Source organism: Mobula birostris, chromosome 9, assembly GCF_030028105.1.
Source record: "Mobula birostris isolate sMobBir1 chromosome 9, sMobBir1.hap1, whole genome shotgun sequence".
Lineage (NCBI taxonomy): Eukaryota > Metazoa > Chordata > Chondrichthyes > Myliobatiformes > Myliobatidae > Mobula > Mobula birostris.
Window position 1 is genome coordinate 51,554,332 of NC_092378.1, and position 16,142 is coordinate 51,570,473.

Here is a 16,142-nt window from a genome sequence, read left to right on the forward strand (position 1 = left end):
TGGACATGTCTCTGAGTCAAACAGCAGCATTGATAAAAAGGCCCACACTCACAAGCGCTAGTGAACGAGTCATCAGTGATCACTGTGAATTGACTGCACGTGGCTGTGCATTGCACCTATGTCATTTTAATGATGGGTTTACTTAGATTTAAGATCAACCAGCAAAATGCTGATTCATTTGACCTTGCTGTTCATTTAACCTCACAGAATGGAATCACAAGGAAAGGATTTGTGGGTTGGTTTATTCCCACTAGCTAACACGGTTTGGAATGCCAGCGCTCAGCAGACAGCACAATCAAAATTTTACCACTTCTCATGACACCTCTTGGAAAAGAAGACTGAAATTAAAGAACAGTTTTATTCATAATGACTTAAGCACAGAAGTTTATCATATGGGTACTCAGGACATTAACAGTTTGGCTATGCCAGTGCAATCAGAAATCTCTTCAGCCAAGTGATAAATTGCACAGACAGGGCGGCCTGTCCCTGGCGTTTTGCCACAAGCTTCAAGGTAAAAAAAAATTCTTCTAAGTGCTGACCAAGATGCAAGATGAAGGACATAATAATGTTGCCAGATAAGGAAGTAATATCAGTGAATTTGTGTCCTCTACTTGCGTTTCTGTGCAAGTTCATGTAAAAGGAGTCAAAAAGTATACATATTTTACTTGGACTTAGACGAATGCAACCACAGCTTTCTAAAATATGAAGGACTAATTTGTCCTTTGCAGTGAACAGCACAAACAGGGATACAAACTCAGAATCACAACATGTTTGTTTGTCCATTGCCTCTCCAACTCACCTTCATTGGCATGAGTGTCAAAAAGTCTGCAACAAGGTTGTGAATCCTGCGGATATAGAACTCATCCAAGTACAAACCCTCAGCTCCCACCACAGCTTCAGTGAGGAAAAGAAAGGCATTCTGTCCTATCGCCATGTTAGCAATCAACTCATCTGCCTCCGTGAACTCAGTCAGAGCTGGGGATTAAGACAAAACAGGCACATTAAGACCAGTGCTCATAGAAATTTGCATCCCATACACTCAGTTTTATAACTGATATGGCATCATTATTACCCAAAAGGCTCTACTTCCAAGACATGTTCTCTTGAGTAGACACTGTCAAGTGCTTAAAGACATCACAAATGTAAACTTTTAAAGCAACTTATTATTATGGTTTTGTTATACCTTTAATTAGTTTTACAATGTATGTGGAGGGAGAGGAAAATATTGATGTCATTGGTTTAAAGAATGAACCATATTCCTTGTTAGCTAGTGATACAGAGCAGCATGGTAGAATACAATATCTCATTCACCAAGTTCACAGAATATGAATAACCAACACCAGCCCCACCACCAAACTGCTGAAACCCATCTCCAGATAAGCAGTGTGGCCAAACTTGAGGAAAGGTAACCCAAGAGAAGTGGCTGCACACCTCAGACATTCCAAGAAGGTCACTGCAAAGCAAATGGCTCAGGTCATGCCATCCCTTCACAGCTAGGCAGATGCTCTGGGCTGCAAAGAGTAAGAAAAACATAAAGAGAATAATACCAAATAGACTGCAAACCATTTAATTCTTTTTTGGCATTAATAGATCAAGCTTTGCCCTACTGACAGAATGGGGAGTAAAGGAGCAGCAACGATTGGTTATCAAGTTTCAGCTAAGACAAAGTACATTTCCTCCTCCGGGCAGCATGCAAAAGGGAGGCAGGGAGGCAAGCTATCCTCCCTGGCCATTTTGAGAAGAACCGTCTTGAGGTCAAAGTGGAGCTTTGGTGAATTGGCAAGGCAAGGTTAATAAACACCGTGGGACTCACAGTCTGGAGTGAGTTTATTTTAATGCAAAGAGAGTATAACAGGTGAAGCAGATAAGCGAACAGTCCAAATTAGTATATGGAACTACATTACTGCAGCCATTAGAGAGACTGAGTTGAAAGAGGAAGAGGACCGGCAGCTCAGCATTCTTGGTTAAAGATATTTCAGATGTACAGTGATGGATGTTAAAAAAAAAAGTGGGGGGAGATGCATTACCCATCAAAATGAATATCAGACATCCCAAGAGAACTCATCCTAAGAGATCATATGGGTAGAACTCAGGAATACGAATGGTGCAGTGACTCTGCTGGGACTATATTGTATGGCTACCAATTGCCAGTTAGAGGAACAGATATGCAGGTAGATTACGGAAAGATGTAAATATAATGAAGTAGGTTGTTGTAGGTGATTATAACTTCCCCAGTGTTTAGTGGGTTTAGATGGGGCAGAATTTATCAGGTGCATCCAAAATAATTTCTTGAAATGAGGCATTGACCATATGGATAGTCAGAGGCTTTTTCCCAGGGCTGAAATGGCTAGCACGAGAGGTAACAGTTTTAAGGTGCCTGGAAGAAGATACAGAGGAGAAGTCAGGGGTAAGTGTTGTTTTTTTTTTCTTCCCCACACAGAGTGGTGAGTGCGTGGAATGGGCCACTGGCGATGGTGGTGGAGGGGGATACGATAGGGTCTTTTAAGAAACTCCTGGATAGGTACTCGGAGCTTAGAAAAATAGAGGGCTATGGGTAACCCTAGGTAATTTCTCAGGTAAGGACATGTTCGGCACAGCTTTGTGGGCCAAAGGGCCTGTATTGTGCTGTAGGTTTTCTATGTTTCTAAATAGTATGCAAATAGCTCAGCTGGGGAAGAGCCCATACCAGATATTGTACGAGGTAATCAGAGCTTCATTGAGGGAGAACTTCAGAAATCACAATTCCCTAAGTTTCAAGATAGCCAAGGATAAGGATGTTGGTCCTCAGGTAAAGGTGCTAAATTGGGTGAGGAAGGTACTGCAACAGGAGATTGGAAGTGGCTGTTTGGAACTAAATCGACATCTGACGTGTAACAGTCCAGCCAATTAGACGTCTGAAACCTTAGATGGAAAGAGATATGATAAGTTTAATCAAAGAGATAAAAGAAGCCTACGTGACATTTAGGAAGCTGAAATCAGACAGGCCCTCGAGGAAAATAAAAGAAACAAAAGAACTTAAGCAAGGAGATAGGAGAGCTGAAAAGGGCTGTGACATTTCCCTGGTAAATAGGAATAAAGAGAATCCTTTATATGTTTACTCTATATCTATGTTAAAAGCTGAGGTAGCAAAGAGAAAGTCAACTCAAGGACAAAGGAGGGAATTTACGCATGAAATTAGAGGAAGTGGAAAAGGTCTTAAATCACCGTGAAGTAGGACATGGATGAATGTGAGATATGGTGATATTCAAAGAAAAGTTGAAATTAAGTTGGTACTGGGTCTCTTGAAAAACTTTATGGGGTGGTTGTCCCTAAGGCATGAAGAAATCTATCCTTGGATACTGAGGGAGATCTTTGCAACTTCGAACTATAGGCAAGGTCCCACCACTGTTGTTCCTTTGCTTAAGAAAGGATGCCAGGAAATTATAGGGGGGAGAGCCCTACATTAGTAGTAGGGCAATTATTGGAGATTAGGGACAGGATTTACTTACATTTGTAAAAGCATAGACTTAATCAAAGTTAGGGGTAGGGTCTTCCCAGCACAAGCCATGTTGACTTTACCAATTAAGTTTTTGAACAAGTGATGAAGTTGATTAATAAGGGTAGGTCACTGAATAATGTCTACATGGATACTATAATGTCCCTCATGGTACTTTGGTCCAGAAGATTGAGTCACAGGGGGTCTACTGAGTTTGTAAATTAGATATGAAGTTACAGATGGGGCAGTACAGTCAGGTAATGGTTAGCACAATGCTTTACAGCATCAGCTAGAAAATCAGTGTTCAATTCTTGTTGCTGTCTGTAAGGAGTTTGTACATTCTCCCCTTGACCGGGTGGGTTTCCTCTGGGTGCTTCAGTTTTTCCATTCTCCAGATGTACCAGTTACTAGGTTAATTTGGTCATTGTAAAATGCCCTGTGATTAGGCTAGGGTTAAACAGGTGGGTTGCGGAGCAACACAGCTCCTTGTTTCTGAAAGGCCTATTCTGCACTGTATCTCTGAAATAAATAAAAGATAAAATAAAAAGGAAAATGGCAGGGCCCTTAAGAACAGTGATGGACTGAGAGATCTTGAGTTGCAGGTCCACAACTCCCTGAAAGCGAAACACATGTAGACAGGCAGTAAAGGCAGCTTACAGCATGGTCAGGGCAATAGGTGTAAAAGTTGGGAAGTTAACAGCCATGTAAAGCTTTGCCAAGGCCATATTTGGTGTACTCTGTGGAATTCTGGGTGCTGCACTAAAGACTTGGGGGAAGGCACAGAAGCAGTTCACTAGGATGCTGTTTGGATTAGGCCTCACTGACTCAGTGAGTGAGTATGAGAACCCATTTGGCACTCTGCTCAGTATGACTAAGACCCAACTAATCTTAGCTCAGAGCTGGGAAGAGAAGACACACATAAAGGCCCCATTCTCACCCAACAGAAGATGTCTGCAGCCCACATCAGTTGGCAAATCCGTCCCCATCCATTCTACCAGTCTCCTAAAAAGTTGGGAGTTTGTAGCCTTGGAAGGACATGCATATAAAATTGAGAGGCATAGATAGGGTAGAAAGTAAAACTCCTTCCCTTCAGTGTGGGAAGGTCAAATATGAAAGGGCAGAGCTTACAGGCGAGAGGAGGAAATTTTAAAGATGTGGTAGGTGTCTGGAATAAGCTGCCAGTAGCAGTAAAGGTAGATACAATGCCGAAGTTTAAGATGCATTTAGGCAGGAACATGAACAGAGGAAATAGAGGGAATGTGCAGGCAGTCAGAATTAGTTAGATTGGCAGTATGCTTAGCAGAAACATGGTGGGCCGAAGGGCTGTTCCTGTGTTGTATTGTCAAATGTAATGACTAACTCCAGAGCAAGGTAAAACATTCAGACTTGTGAACCGAAATCTTACCACCAGGCATGAGGTCCAACTTCCACAAAACCAGAAGTCCTACAAAAACAGGTTCAAGAACAGCACCTTCCCTTCAACCATTCAGTTCTTGAACCAACCAGCACAACGCCAATCACAATCTCAGAGTAGCAACGTTATGACCACTTGATCACTTTGCACAAAAACATGCATTGTGCTTTTCTAAAAATTGTGAACATTTTTAAAATTTTTTTTTAATGAATACTGTTTATTTGATGCTACGTGTCTGTAACACTGCTGCAAAGTTTTTCATTTCACCTGTATATCTGAAAATAAACTTGACAAAGCCTTTCTCAAATATTTCTGGAAAGTGGGGAAGCGCAAAGGTTTACCTGTCGTGTCTGGCAGTTGTGAGATCCCTCGCAGAGCCAAGGCCCAGGCCAGTCTGACCACAGCCTGAAGACCTGGCAGTTTCCAAGGCTGGGAGTTCTGCAGCCTGCTATGAATGGCAGTCACATACTGTTTTTCTGTCAGTAATGGCAGTTGATGAATTAACTCTATTAAAAAACAATATTGCAAGTTCCTCAGAAGACAGGAAAGAAAATCTCTGCTCAGTGTGAAGTCAAATTAATTTATACACTTATATCACTGCATTGTATTGGTAATTAAACATGCTGATACATCCATTTTTTTTAACTTAATGCCAGGATAGATCCTCTGAAATGATAACGCCAAAGAATTTAAAGTTGCTGACCCTCTCCACCTCTGATAAAGACTGGCTCATGTCCTCCAGTTTCCTCCTCCTCTAATCAATAATCAGCTCTTCAGCTTTGCTGATTTTGAGTGAGAGGTAGTTGTTGTGGCACCACTCAGCCAGATTTTTATTCTCTCTCCTATATGCTAGTTTCTCACCAGCTTTGATTTGGCCAAAGACAATGGTGTCAACAGAAACTTAAATATGGATTGAAGTTGTAGTTAGCTTCACAGTCATAAGTATAAAGCAAGTAGAACAGGGCTAAGCACACAGATTGTGGAGGAGATGTTGTTGCCAGTTGGACTGACTGGGATTTGCAAGTGAGCTTGCAAATCACTGCAACCAAATAAATTTGCTTTCCCCCTCCTCATTCAATCAAGTTAGAATATCACTCTACCTTAAAGAGACAGTGACAGAACATCAGCAAACCAAAAAGCATTAGACGGGCTTTCAACTATATCGTTCAACAGAAGTCAAGTTCAAACTGAAGCTAAATGCTTGCAACCAGTCTTGTTAACTTTTACTGGTTTTACTGAAGTGTGCAGCATTTCACTGTCAGGCACAACTATGACCCTTCACCAAAGTAACATGCAAATGATATCCTATGATTCTTAGCCACGAAATCCAGTTGACAGCCTGCATTATCCACGAAAACTCAAGTCTAGTTTTTGAGTGATGAAGCAGAAATAGTGCAGAAAATGCAAATTGTGACTGAGAGTGCCTTTAAACAATGAACACTGAGCTAAATACATTTCTGTCTAGCAAAAGTAATTGAGAAACTTTACATTCTTCTGGGCAAATAACCTGAAGTCAGAACTGGTTAAGATCAAAAGAGGTTTTGTGGCACTTTCTATAAACAGCTAATATGTACAGCTAACAGCACTTCGTTGTGATCCTTCCATGATAGCTTTCTTACCTTCTCGGTCCTCAGTAACATTCTCCAAGAAGCTTATATCAAAGCAATAAAGCAGAGCCATGAGAAGAGCAAGGTTTACATTATCCAATGTGCCATCTGCCTCAGTCGTGACACTCTCCATGTGGCAAATGATAAACAAGGTGTCATCTTTGCTCAATGGTGTCTGACATGCCCAGGCAAAGAGACATTCAGCAAGGGTCTGCCGACATTCCTTAATCAGATCCGAGACCTAGAAAATAACACAGCAATTATTCAGACTGTAGCAGATCGGCATTACACTTTTGATCACCTTAGCAAATCCTCGCCCACCCAGAGTCTACAGAATAATCAAAATAGTTTGAAAGCAAGCAGTTCCCCTTAATCTTCACACTAAGATCTTTTAAGATATTTATTTATCTATTTAGATAAGCGGTGTGGAACAGGCCCTTCTAGCCCAGAGTTGCGCTGCTCAGCTAACCACCGACTAAACCCAAGCCTAAACATTCACAATTTACAATGACCAATTAACCTACATACATGGGAAAATCATACAAAACTTTCTTACAGAGGATGCCAGGAATGAACTCCGCATTCCGACGCCCCAAGCTAACCACTACGCTACCGTGGTGCAAATTTTAAATACGTTACACAAGGCCAGTTCAGTGGGAAGGCATTTAGGGGGTAATGCCAGTCACACCCGAAATGGCAGCTCAACACTTTAATGCCATTAATTTTCAATTAATTTTAGTTCCCTAATTAATTTACAACAGCAGTGCAGTTGGTGTATTGTGTGAAGTACACAACACACAATAGTATGACAAAAAAATTCACTGGAAATGGGAGCCATACTTGAGCATTAATTAACAGTAATCGTTAGGCTTGTGAAGAAGGCTCACTCGCAAATTACTGGCTTAGTGGTACAGCCTTAAAAGCAAGGAAATATAAAACACAGAATTTAGTGAATCGATTATAAAACGGATCACGAACACTGAGGCGAGAATTATAGATACACTATGCTCGACACAAAATTATTTAAAGAAATCACACTGTGTCAACATTCTTGTTGACATCTTCCAAGCAGAGTTTCACATGAGAAATTCAGTAATCAAATAAGAATGCATGGAAACAATGTTGCACGAATAGCAATGGCTGGGTTGAGACGATAGTTTTTTTAATAATTGGCATGCTGTGCATAGCAACGCTTCCCTAAGTTATGTGCTGAAATGCTATTTTATGTCAATAACAAGAACGATTATCAAAATTTGTTGGTGACATCCTAATAGAAAGCCTAGAAAACTAAGCAAACCAAAGTACTACAGGAAAATCCAAGTGAAATTAGTTTGACTAAAAGAAATGCTAAAGACGCAAACTCCAAGATATTTATATGTGAAAGGATAATGGAAAAGACTATGAAAATGCAATTGATGTACGGGTTTTATAAGCAGAAGAAAATGTAACAACATTTGTGCAAGATATCAAATAGGCAAGAGGTGCATCTAAAACAGGATTTCTCAACCAGGTTTTCCTGGAACCCTAGGGTTCCGCGAGATCATGATTTAAAAAATTTAAACATCGTTTTTTGAACTTCTCACATTGCACGATGCTAATGATGTTAACCAGTGGTGGGCAGTGATCGAGCAGCCCTGATAGCAGTCTCTCAGCTCATTATGGCCGTGTGCAGTAGGACCTCGTTTATTCTCAGTTTTTGATGCAAGATAGGGGAGGCTGTTGATAATTGGTGAGCGCTGCATTGCACTGGGCGGGGGGGTGGGGGAGGACAGTAGGCTGTTCTCGTAAGCATTGCAGAATGTAGATTGTGTAGGTTAGAAGGGAATTGTACTGTGAAGTTTCCATATTTTTAGCAGTTTTCTTGTTTAGTTATTTATTATGCCATTCTTATTGTGCAACAAAGGACACAAAAATCAAGCCTGTCCTGGAATGTTCTGTGGCAGATGGAACCACTCCGCATTTCTTTTCTATGCAGGGCAGTGTACGACCTGCTCCTAACACCTGCCAACCTCAGCACCTGGTATGAAGATAAGACAGACAGGTGTGCTGCTTGTGGTGAGAAGGGAACACTTCAACATATTTTGAGTGCACGCAGAGTCAACCTTTCCAGCGGCATGTACACTTGAAGATATAACTATGTTCTCAAAGTTGTAACAGAAGCGGTTGAGCAGAGAGTACTGCAGCACAACTTATTTCATGCCCCATGCTGCACAGAACATCGCATATCATTTGTGAAAGAAGGTTCCAAGTCAAGGGTGTACAGCTCAAGCCCACGGTCAAGCATACTTTCTTCAGCCAATGATCGGTGTGCCAAGGCCGACCTGGATGGAAAAGGCAGTTTCCCAGAGCAAACAGCTTTCACCACATTGCGTCCAGAGATAATCGTATGGTCTGACGCCAGTAGAGAAGTGGTTATTGGTGAACTCACAGTCCCCTGGGAAGACAACATCGATGAAGCCCATGAGCGCAAGTTAACCAAGTAAGCAGAATTAACATCAGAGTGCAGAGACAGAGGGTGGAAGGTCTCATGCTATCCATTCGAAGTAGGTTGCTGTGGCTTTATTGTATTCACTTTCCAGAAGTGGCTGTGTGACCTTGGCTTCACTAGAAGAGAGATTAAGTCAACCAGCAGGGCTGTAGCTGAGGCAGCAGAGACAGGATCATCATGGGTGTGGACCAAGAACATCCAGAGGGGCAGACAGTCAGACAGTGTATCCATCTTTTGCAAATCCTTCAGTAGTTGCACAGACACCTGAAAAGTAGACTGTCTGTTGGATGGAAGCGACCAACAACTCTGATAGAGGCAGATGCTAAGTTTTTAAGCTCACCAGTGGGAGGTGGTGTTTTAGCACTGCTGGCCCACCACCTCGAGGGAGTCTTGATCATAAGTGGCCGGAACTCCTGAAGATAGGTGGCAGATCAACTGATGATCCCACTGGTGATAGCACAGGACAGTTAACATCTTAGTCCAAGTGTAGTTGTAATTCTTATTGAGCAACAAAGGACACAAAAAACAAGTCTGTCTTTTGTGACAAAAAAAAGCCAGTTATCAGAAGATTGATGCCGATAAGAGGACAATGGGGGAATCTTCAGAGGACTGTGCTGGCATCAGTACTGATGGTGCTCCATCAATGGTTGGCTCCATGAGAGGTTTCATTTCTCTTGCAAAACAAAATTCTGACGTTGTCACAACCCACTGCTTCAACATTGTCAATAAATTTTCATGTTGTAAATAGCATTAATTAAAAACAATTTACAACCTTTATTTAAATTAAATCTACCGAGCCTACTTTTAGACAAAATCCCATTTTGGCTTAAGACGGTTATTTAACAGAAACTTATTATGTTTGTCTTATGAGTTTTTAAATTTATGAAAGGAAAAGAAAAAGATTAATTTCAATAAAAGCAATCTAAGCTTAACTACCGCTTTTTTCAAGAAAGGTTGGCTAAAATTTCATTCTCTATTCAAAAGAGCGTGAACAATTATTTTTGGAATATTGTATCTACAACTTACTGATCACGCTAACTTACCATGAGCTGTAGACAGGGGTTCCCTGAAATCAGAAAATTATTTCAAGGGTTCCTCCAAGGCAAAAAGGTTGAGAAAGGCTGATCTAAAATATACACTTTCATCTCTCCAGTTTTATCTGCTGAGTGCTCCAGAATTCTACTCATTACTCGGATTTCACAAATTCAAAATCTTTCAAACACAATTTTTCTAACTATTCTTAAAAATATATGCGATTTTAAATAACAAGTAAATAACATTTTCTGCTCCAAGTGGATAATTTTGTTTTTCTCATCATCCTGTATTGCTCAAATCCATCAATGATCAGCTGAATCACCGATGCTGAATTGCATACGAGTTGTCAGCACAGCTCAGTACATCACAGAAACTAGCCTCCCCTCGATGGACTCTAAACTTGTTGCTGCTGGAGAGCCCTGTGGGCAGCTGATGGAGTAACATCGTTTTAGATTGCTCCTACCCTATTTACTTTATTGTCTCTACCAGTTTTTTTTTTGAAACCTTATTATAATACTTTAATACTGCTCTACTATGGCTAGGAAAAGAACAAAAGCTTCTGCAAAAGAAAGAGAAACAGAAGATGAATTCCCAATCACTTTGGATTCAATCAGTGACTTTTGTAAAACGGCAAAAATCCGAATTTTCCGAGGAGTTTCAACGACCTAATGGAAAATTGGATAAAATCCAACAAACTTTAACTGAGCATGAGAACCGAATTCAGGAAAATACTGCAAAGCTGGTGACACTTGAAGAGGATCCTGAAGATACATTTAAACTCTGCAAAGAGTTATCCTTATCCAATGAAAAAACGATGAAAAGGATTATCAGTCTAGAAAATAGAAACAGGAGAAATAACTTGCGAATTCTGGGTCTTGAAGAATCAATTGAAAGCGCTGACCCTACGAAGTTCTTTGCAAACTTTCTGAAACAGCTATTCCCTGTTCTATTCACTTCTGAGCCGAAGCTCGATCGGGCATATCGCTTGCCGACTTCAAAGCCTTGTCATCGGCAGCGAGACCCAGGTCGGTCATTCTAAGTTTTCATGAATTTCGTATGAAGGACCTTTTAATTCGCCATACCCGTCAACAAGGAATGATCGATTTCCATGGTTACAAGGTCAGATTTGTGGAAGATCATTCGCCTGAAGTTATGGCTGATCGTATGAAATATAAAGAAGTTATGTCGGAACTTTATAATAAAGGATATAAACCATCCCTTCGGTTTCCCGCCCGTTTGAGTATTGTTTTGAAGAACGGATTGCGAAAAAGAATAAAGTCAGTTGAAGACGCAAAGGAGTTTCTGAAAGATGAAGTCTAAAACTGTTTTATTTCTTATTTGATCAATTTTTTCCTCTGTTAATATGAATTTGAAATAAGGTTTTAATAAGCTTACGTTCTGACTGTTCATATATTGTCTTTTGTTTTTTTTTGATACTTTTTTTATTATATCCCTTTTTGAGGCTTATTTTAATATAGCTTTCTTTGAATTTGTTTAAACTGATCCTCTTATATTTTTGAAAACTGAGTTATTTTTCTTTTTATGTTGTATCTTGGTAGGGACATATTTGACCTTGTAGGATCAGAGTTTCTGTCAACAGGATTTTTTGGGGAGGGAACTTAGTTATTAGCTCGCTGACTGTCTATTGGTCAGTTTTCTTGTTTTGGGTGGGAAGGGGCTAGGGCCTATTTCTCTATGGGAGCTGTGTTGGGTTGATTATATGATAGCCTGTTTGACTACCTTACCTTACAGCTTGCTTTCTAGTTTTAATAACTTATGGCCAGATCTTTTAATTACATGATGATTTGTATTTGTATTTAAAATGGCTGGAAATATTAACTTATTTGGTTTGAATGTGAAAGGGCTGAATCACCCCATTACGTGGAACAAAGTGTTTGTTTATATTAAAAAATTAAAAGCACCCATTATTTTCTTACAAGGAATGCACATACACAGCTGTGACAGCTTATATTTTTTTTATTTGGTGGAAGGATATGCAATTCCATTCTTCGTTTAATGCAAAATCACGTGGAGTTTCGATTTTTGCAGATTGTGGTTTCCTTTGTTCAGCATAAAGTTGTTTCGGATCCTAATGGTCGATTTGTTATTGTATCAGGGAGTTTAGACAGTAAATTGATTGTTTTTGCTAACGTATATGCCCCCAAGATAAACGATCCAGGATTTTTTGAACGTTTATTTTCCTTTTTGCCAGATTTATGTACTTACTCTCGTGATGGGAGGAGATTTTAGCTGCTGGTTAGATCCAGTATTAGATCGCTCGTCTGTCAAACCAGCCACACTTAATAAATCAGCTTTGTTTATCCAATCCTTTCTAACTAAAGCAACACACATCAAAGTTGCTGGTGAACGCAGCAGGCTAGGCAGCATCTGTAGGAAGAGGTGCAGTCGACGTTTCAGGCCGAGACCCTTCGTCAGGACTCACTGAAGGAAGAGTGAGTAAGGGATTTGAAAGTTGGAGGGGCAGGGGGAGATCAAAAATGATAGGAGGGGGAGGGATAGAGCCAAGAGCTGGACAGGTGATAGGCAAAAGGGGATACGAGAAGATCATGAACATGGTATGAACATCGACTTCTCTAACATCCGCTAAGGCCTCACCTCCCCCTCGTACCCCTTCTGTTACTTATTTTTATGCACACATTCTTTCTCTCACTCTCCTTTTTCTCCCTCTGTCCCTCTGAATATACCTCTTGCCCATCCTCTGGGTCCCCCCCCCCCACCGTCTTTCTTCCCGGACCTCCTGTCCCATGATCCTCTCGTATCCCTTTTGCCTATCACCTGTCCAGCTCTTAGCTCCATCCCTTCCCCTCCTGTCTTCTCCTATCATTTTGGATCTCCCCCTCCCCCTCCAACTTTCAAATCCCTTACTCACTCTTCCTACAGTTAGTCCTGACGAAGGGTCTCGCCCTGAAACGTCGACTGCACCTCTTCCTACAGATGCTGCCTGGCCTGCTGCATTCACCAGCAACTTTGATGTGTGTTGTTTGAATTTCCAGCATCTGCAGAACTCCTGTTGTTTGCTTTCTAACTAAATGTGGTATACTTGATGCTTAGCGTTTTCTTCATCCAACAGACAGGGAGTATTCTTTTTTCCCCTCATGTCCATTATTCTTACACCAGGATTGATTTTTTTTTTATTGACAGTTAAATGATTCCATTGGTTCGATCGATCGAATATAAAGAGATTGCTATTTCTGACCACTCTCCTGTACTTCTATCTTTAAATCTCCCTGGTCCTATCCCTATGAGTAGATTTTGGCGATTTAATTTAACTCCGTTATCCGATGAGGACTTTTTAAAATTTATGGAGAATCAAATTACTCTTTTTTTGGAAGAAAAAATGTTGGAAGAGACGTCTGGTCTTATTATATGGGATACTTTTAAAGCATATATCCGGGGTCAAATTATTTCTTATACTGGAAACATCATTAAAAACGCTAACAAAGAGAAATGAACTAGCTAATCAGTTAAAACAACTGGACCATGAATATGCTTCGGTACCCATTCCTGAAATATATAAAATATGTTCTTCGTTTAACGTATCCAATTGAAAGCCAGCTTTTAAAAGGTAGAACTCAATTTTATATTTACGGAGATAAAACTGGTAAGCTACTGGCTAATCAACTGAAACGCAAACAACAGGAATTCTGCAGATGCTGGAAATTCAAGCAACACAGATAAAAGTTGCTGGTGAACGTAGCAGGCCAGGCTGCTAACAGTTAGTCCTGACGAAGGGTCTCGGCCTGAAACGTAGACTGCACCTCTTCCTAGAGATGTTGCCTGGCCTGCTGCGTTCACCAGCAACTTTTATGTGTGTGGCTAATCAATTGAAGCCATTTATAGCCAAGCGGCAAATTAAAGAAATACGTAAAATTAATGGGGACATGACAACTGACCATTTTGAAATTAATGACACTTTCAGGGAATTTTATTCCAAACTGTATAGTTCTGACTCTGTTAAGGATAATATTGCAATGAATAATTTTTTAGATCAATTAAATATGCCTAATCTTTCGACAGATGATGGTAGGCAATTGGATCAACCCATTTCCCAGAAGGAAATTGCTCAGGCTATACAAGAATTGCATTCTGGGAACTCCCCAGGACCCGATGGATTCTCTGGGGAGTTTTAGAAGGCTTTTCCTCCTTGCTTATACCACACTTATGTTCTACCCTTACAGATTCCTTTAAGGTAGGAAGATTACCGCAGTCTTTTTATGAAGCCTCCATTTTGTTTATTCTCAAAAAGAATAAGAATCCTACTGAATATTCTTCGTATAGACCTATCTCTTTACTCAATTTTGCACTAAAATTTTATCTAAGGTGTCGACTCGCAGACTTGAAAATATTATATCTTCTATAGTTTCGGATGATCAGACAGGATTTATTAAAAATCGATATTCCCATTTGAATATACGGCGTTTGTTAAATGTTATGCATTCTCCATCTAAGGAAATATCGGAATGTATGGTATCTTTGGATGCGGAGAAAGCCTTTGACAGAGTTGAATGGAATTATTTATTTACATCCTGAGAAAAAATTAATTTTGGACCTAATTTTATTCATTGGATTAAATTACTTTAATTATCTCCCTTCGCTCGGGTTCTTACTAATCTTCAGAATTCTAAACCCTTTAAGCTCCAACGTGGAACTAGACAAGATTGTCCTTTGGGCCCTCTGCTTTTTGATTTGGTACTAGAACCCTCAGCATTGCTTTTTGAGAGTCTAAAGAGATTACTGTTTTTTAAGGAGAGGCACTATCCATAAAGCATCGCTCTATGCTGATGACTTGTTGCTTTTTATAGCTAATGTTACAACCTCTTTACCATTTGTGTTCCGTTTACTGACTAATTTTAGTCAGTTCTCAGGATATAAATCAAATTTACATAAGAGTGAACTGTTTCCTTTAAACAATTTAATACCAACTGATATTAACCTTCCTTTTAAAATTTTAAGAAAACAATTTACGTACTTTGGGATAACAATTACTAAGAATTATAAAGATTTATTTAAGGAAAATTTTTTAACTTTAATGAATTATTTAAAAACTTTCAAATTGCACCTCAACTATATCTCTTCCCACCCCGCCACATGCAAAAATGACTTTCCCTATTCCCAGTTCCTCCGTTTCCGCTGCATCTGCTCCGAAGGTGAGGTTTTCCGTTCCAGGACATCTCAAATGTCCTCTTTCTTTAAGGATCGTGGTTTCCCTTCTGCTGTCATTAATGATGCCCTCACCCGCATCTCCTCCATTTCCCGCACTTCGGCTCTCACCCCATCCTCCCGCCACCACAACAGGGACAGAGTTCCCCTTGTCCTCACCTACCACCCCACTAGCCTCCGGATCCAGCACATTATCCTCCGCAACTTCCGCCACCTTCAACAGGACCCCACCACTAAGCACATCTTTCCCTCTCCACCCCTCTCCACCTTCTGCAAGGATTGGTCCGTCCGCGACTCCCTGGTCCACACGTCCCTCCCCACGGATCTCCCACCTGGCACTTATCCCTGTAAGCGCAAGTGCTACACCTGTCCCTACACCTCCTCTCTTGCCACCATTCAGGGCCCCAAATAGTACTTCCAAGTGAGGCAACACTTCACTTGGGAGTCTGTTGGGGTCATCTATTGCATCCAGTGCTCCCGGTGCGGCCTCCTCTACATCGGTGAAACCTGACGCAGATTGGGGGACCACTTCGTCGAGCACCTCCGCTCCGTCCGCCAAAACAGACAGGATCTCCCAGTAGCCACCCACTTCAACTCTCCTTCCCACTCCCATTCAGATATATCCATACACAGCCTCCTCTACTGCCATGATGAGGCTAAACTCAGGTTGGAGGAGCACCACCTCGTATACCGTCTAGGTAGTCTCTAGCCCCTTGGCATGAACATAGAATTCTCCAACTTCCGGTAATTCCCTCCCCCTCCCTTCTCCTATCTCTATGTCACTCTGTCCCCTCCCCCAGCTGCCTATCACCTCCCTCTTGGTTCCGCCTCCTTCTACTACCCATTGTGTTTTCCCCTATTCTTTCTTCACCTTTCCTGCCTATCACCTCCCTGCCTCCGTTCCCCCACCCCCTTATCTTTCCCCTTACTGGTTCTTCACTT

At 40.9% G+C, this 16,142-nt stretch overlaps 1 protein-coding gene across 2 annotated transcripts in view; it reads right to left on the reverse strand.

The window, feature by feature from the left end:
• The window catches only part of nup205 (nucleoporin 205), a 127,444-nt gene that overhangs the window by 83,709 nt on the left and 27,593 nt on the right, over positions 1-16,142 (reverse strand). Inside the window, exons 6-8 of one of the 2 annotated variants that reach the window (XM_072268030.1) lie at positions 6,509-6,737; positions 5,231-5,395; positions 800-975 (exon numbers count right to left, since the gene is read on the reverse strand). In XM_072268030.1, the coding sequence (XP_072124131.1) occupies positions 800-975; positions 5,231-5,395; positions 6,509-6,737 (570 nt within the window). Of the gene's footprint in view, positions 1-799; positions 976-1,431; positions 1,489-5,230; positions 5,396-6,508; positions 6,738-16,142 lie in introns of those variants that run through there. The other variant, XM_072268032.1, reaches the window with a different exon arrangement.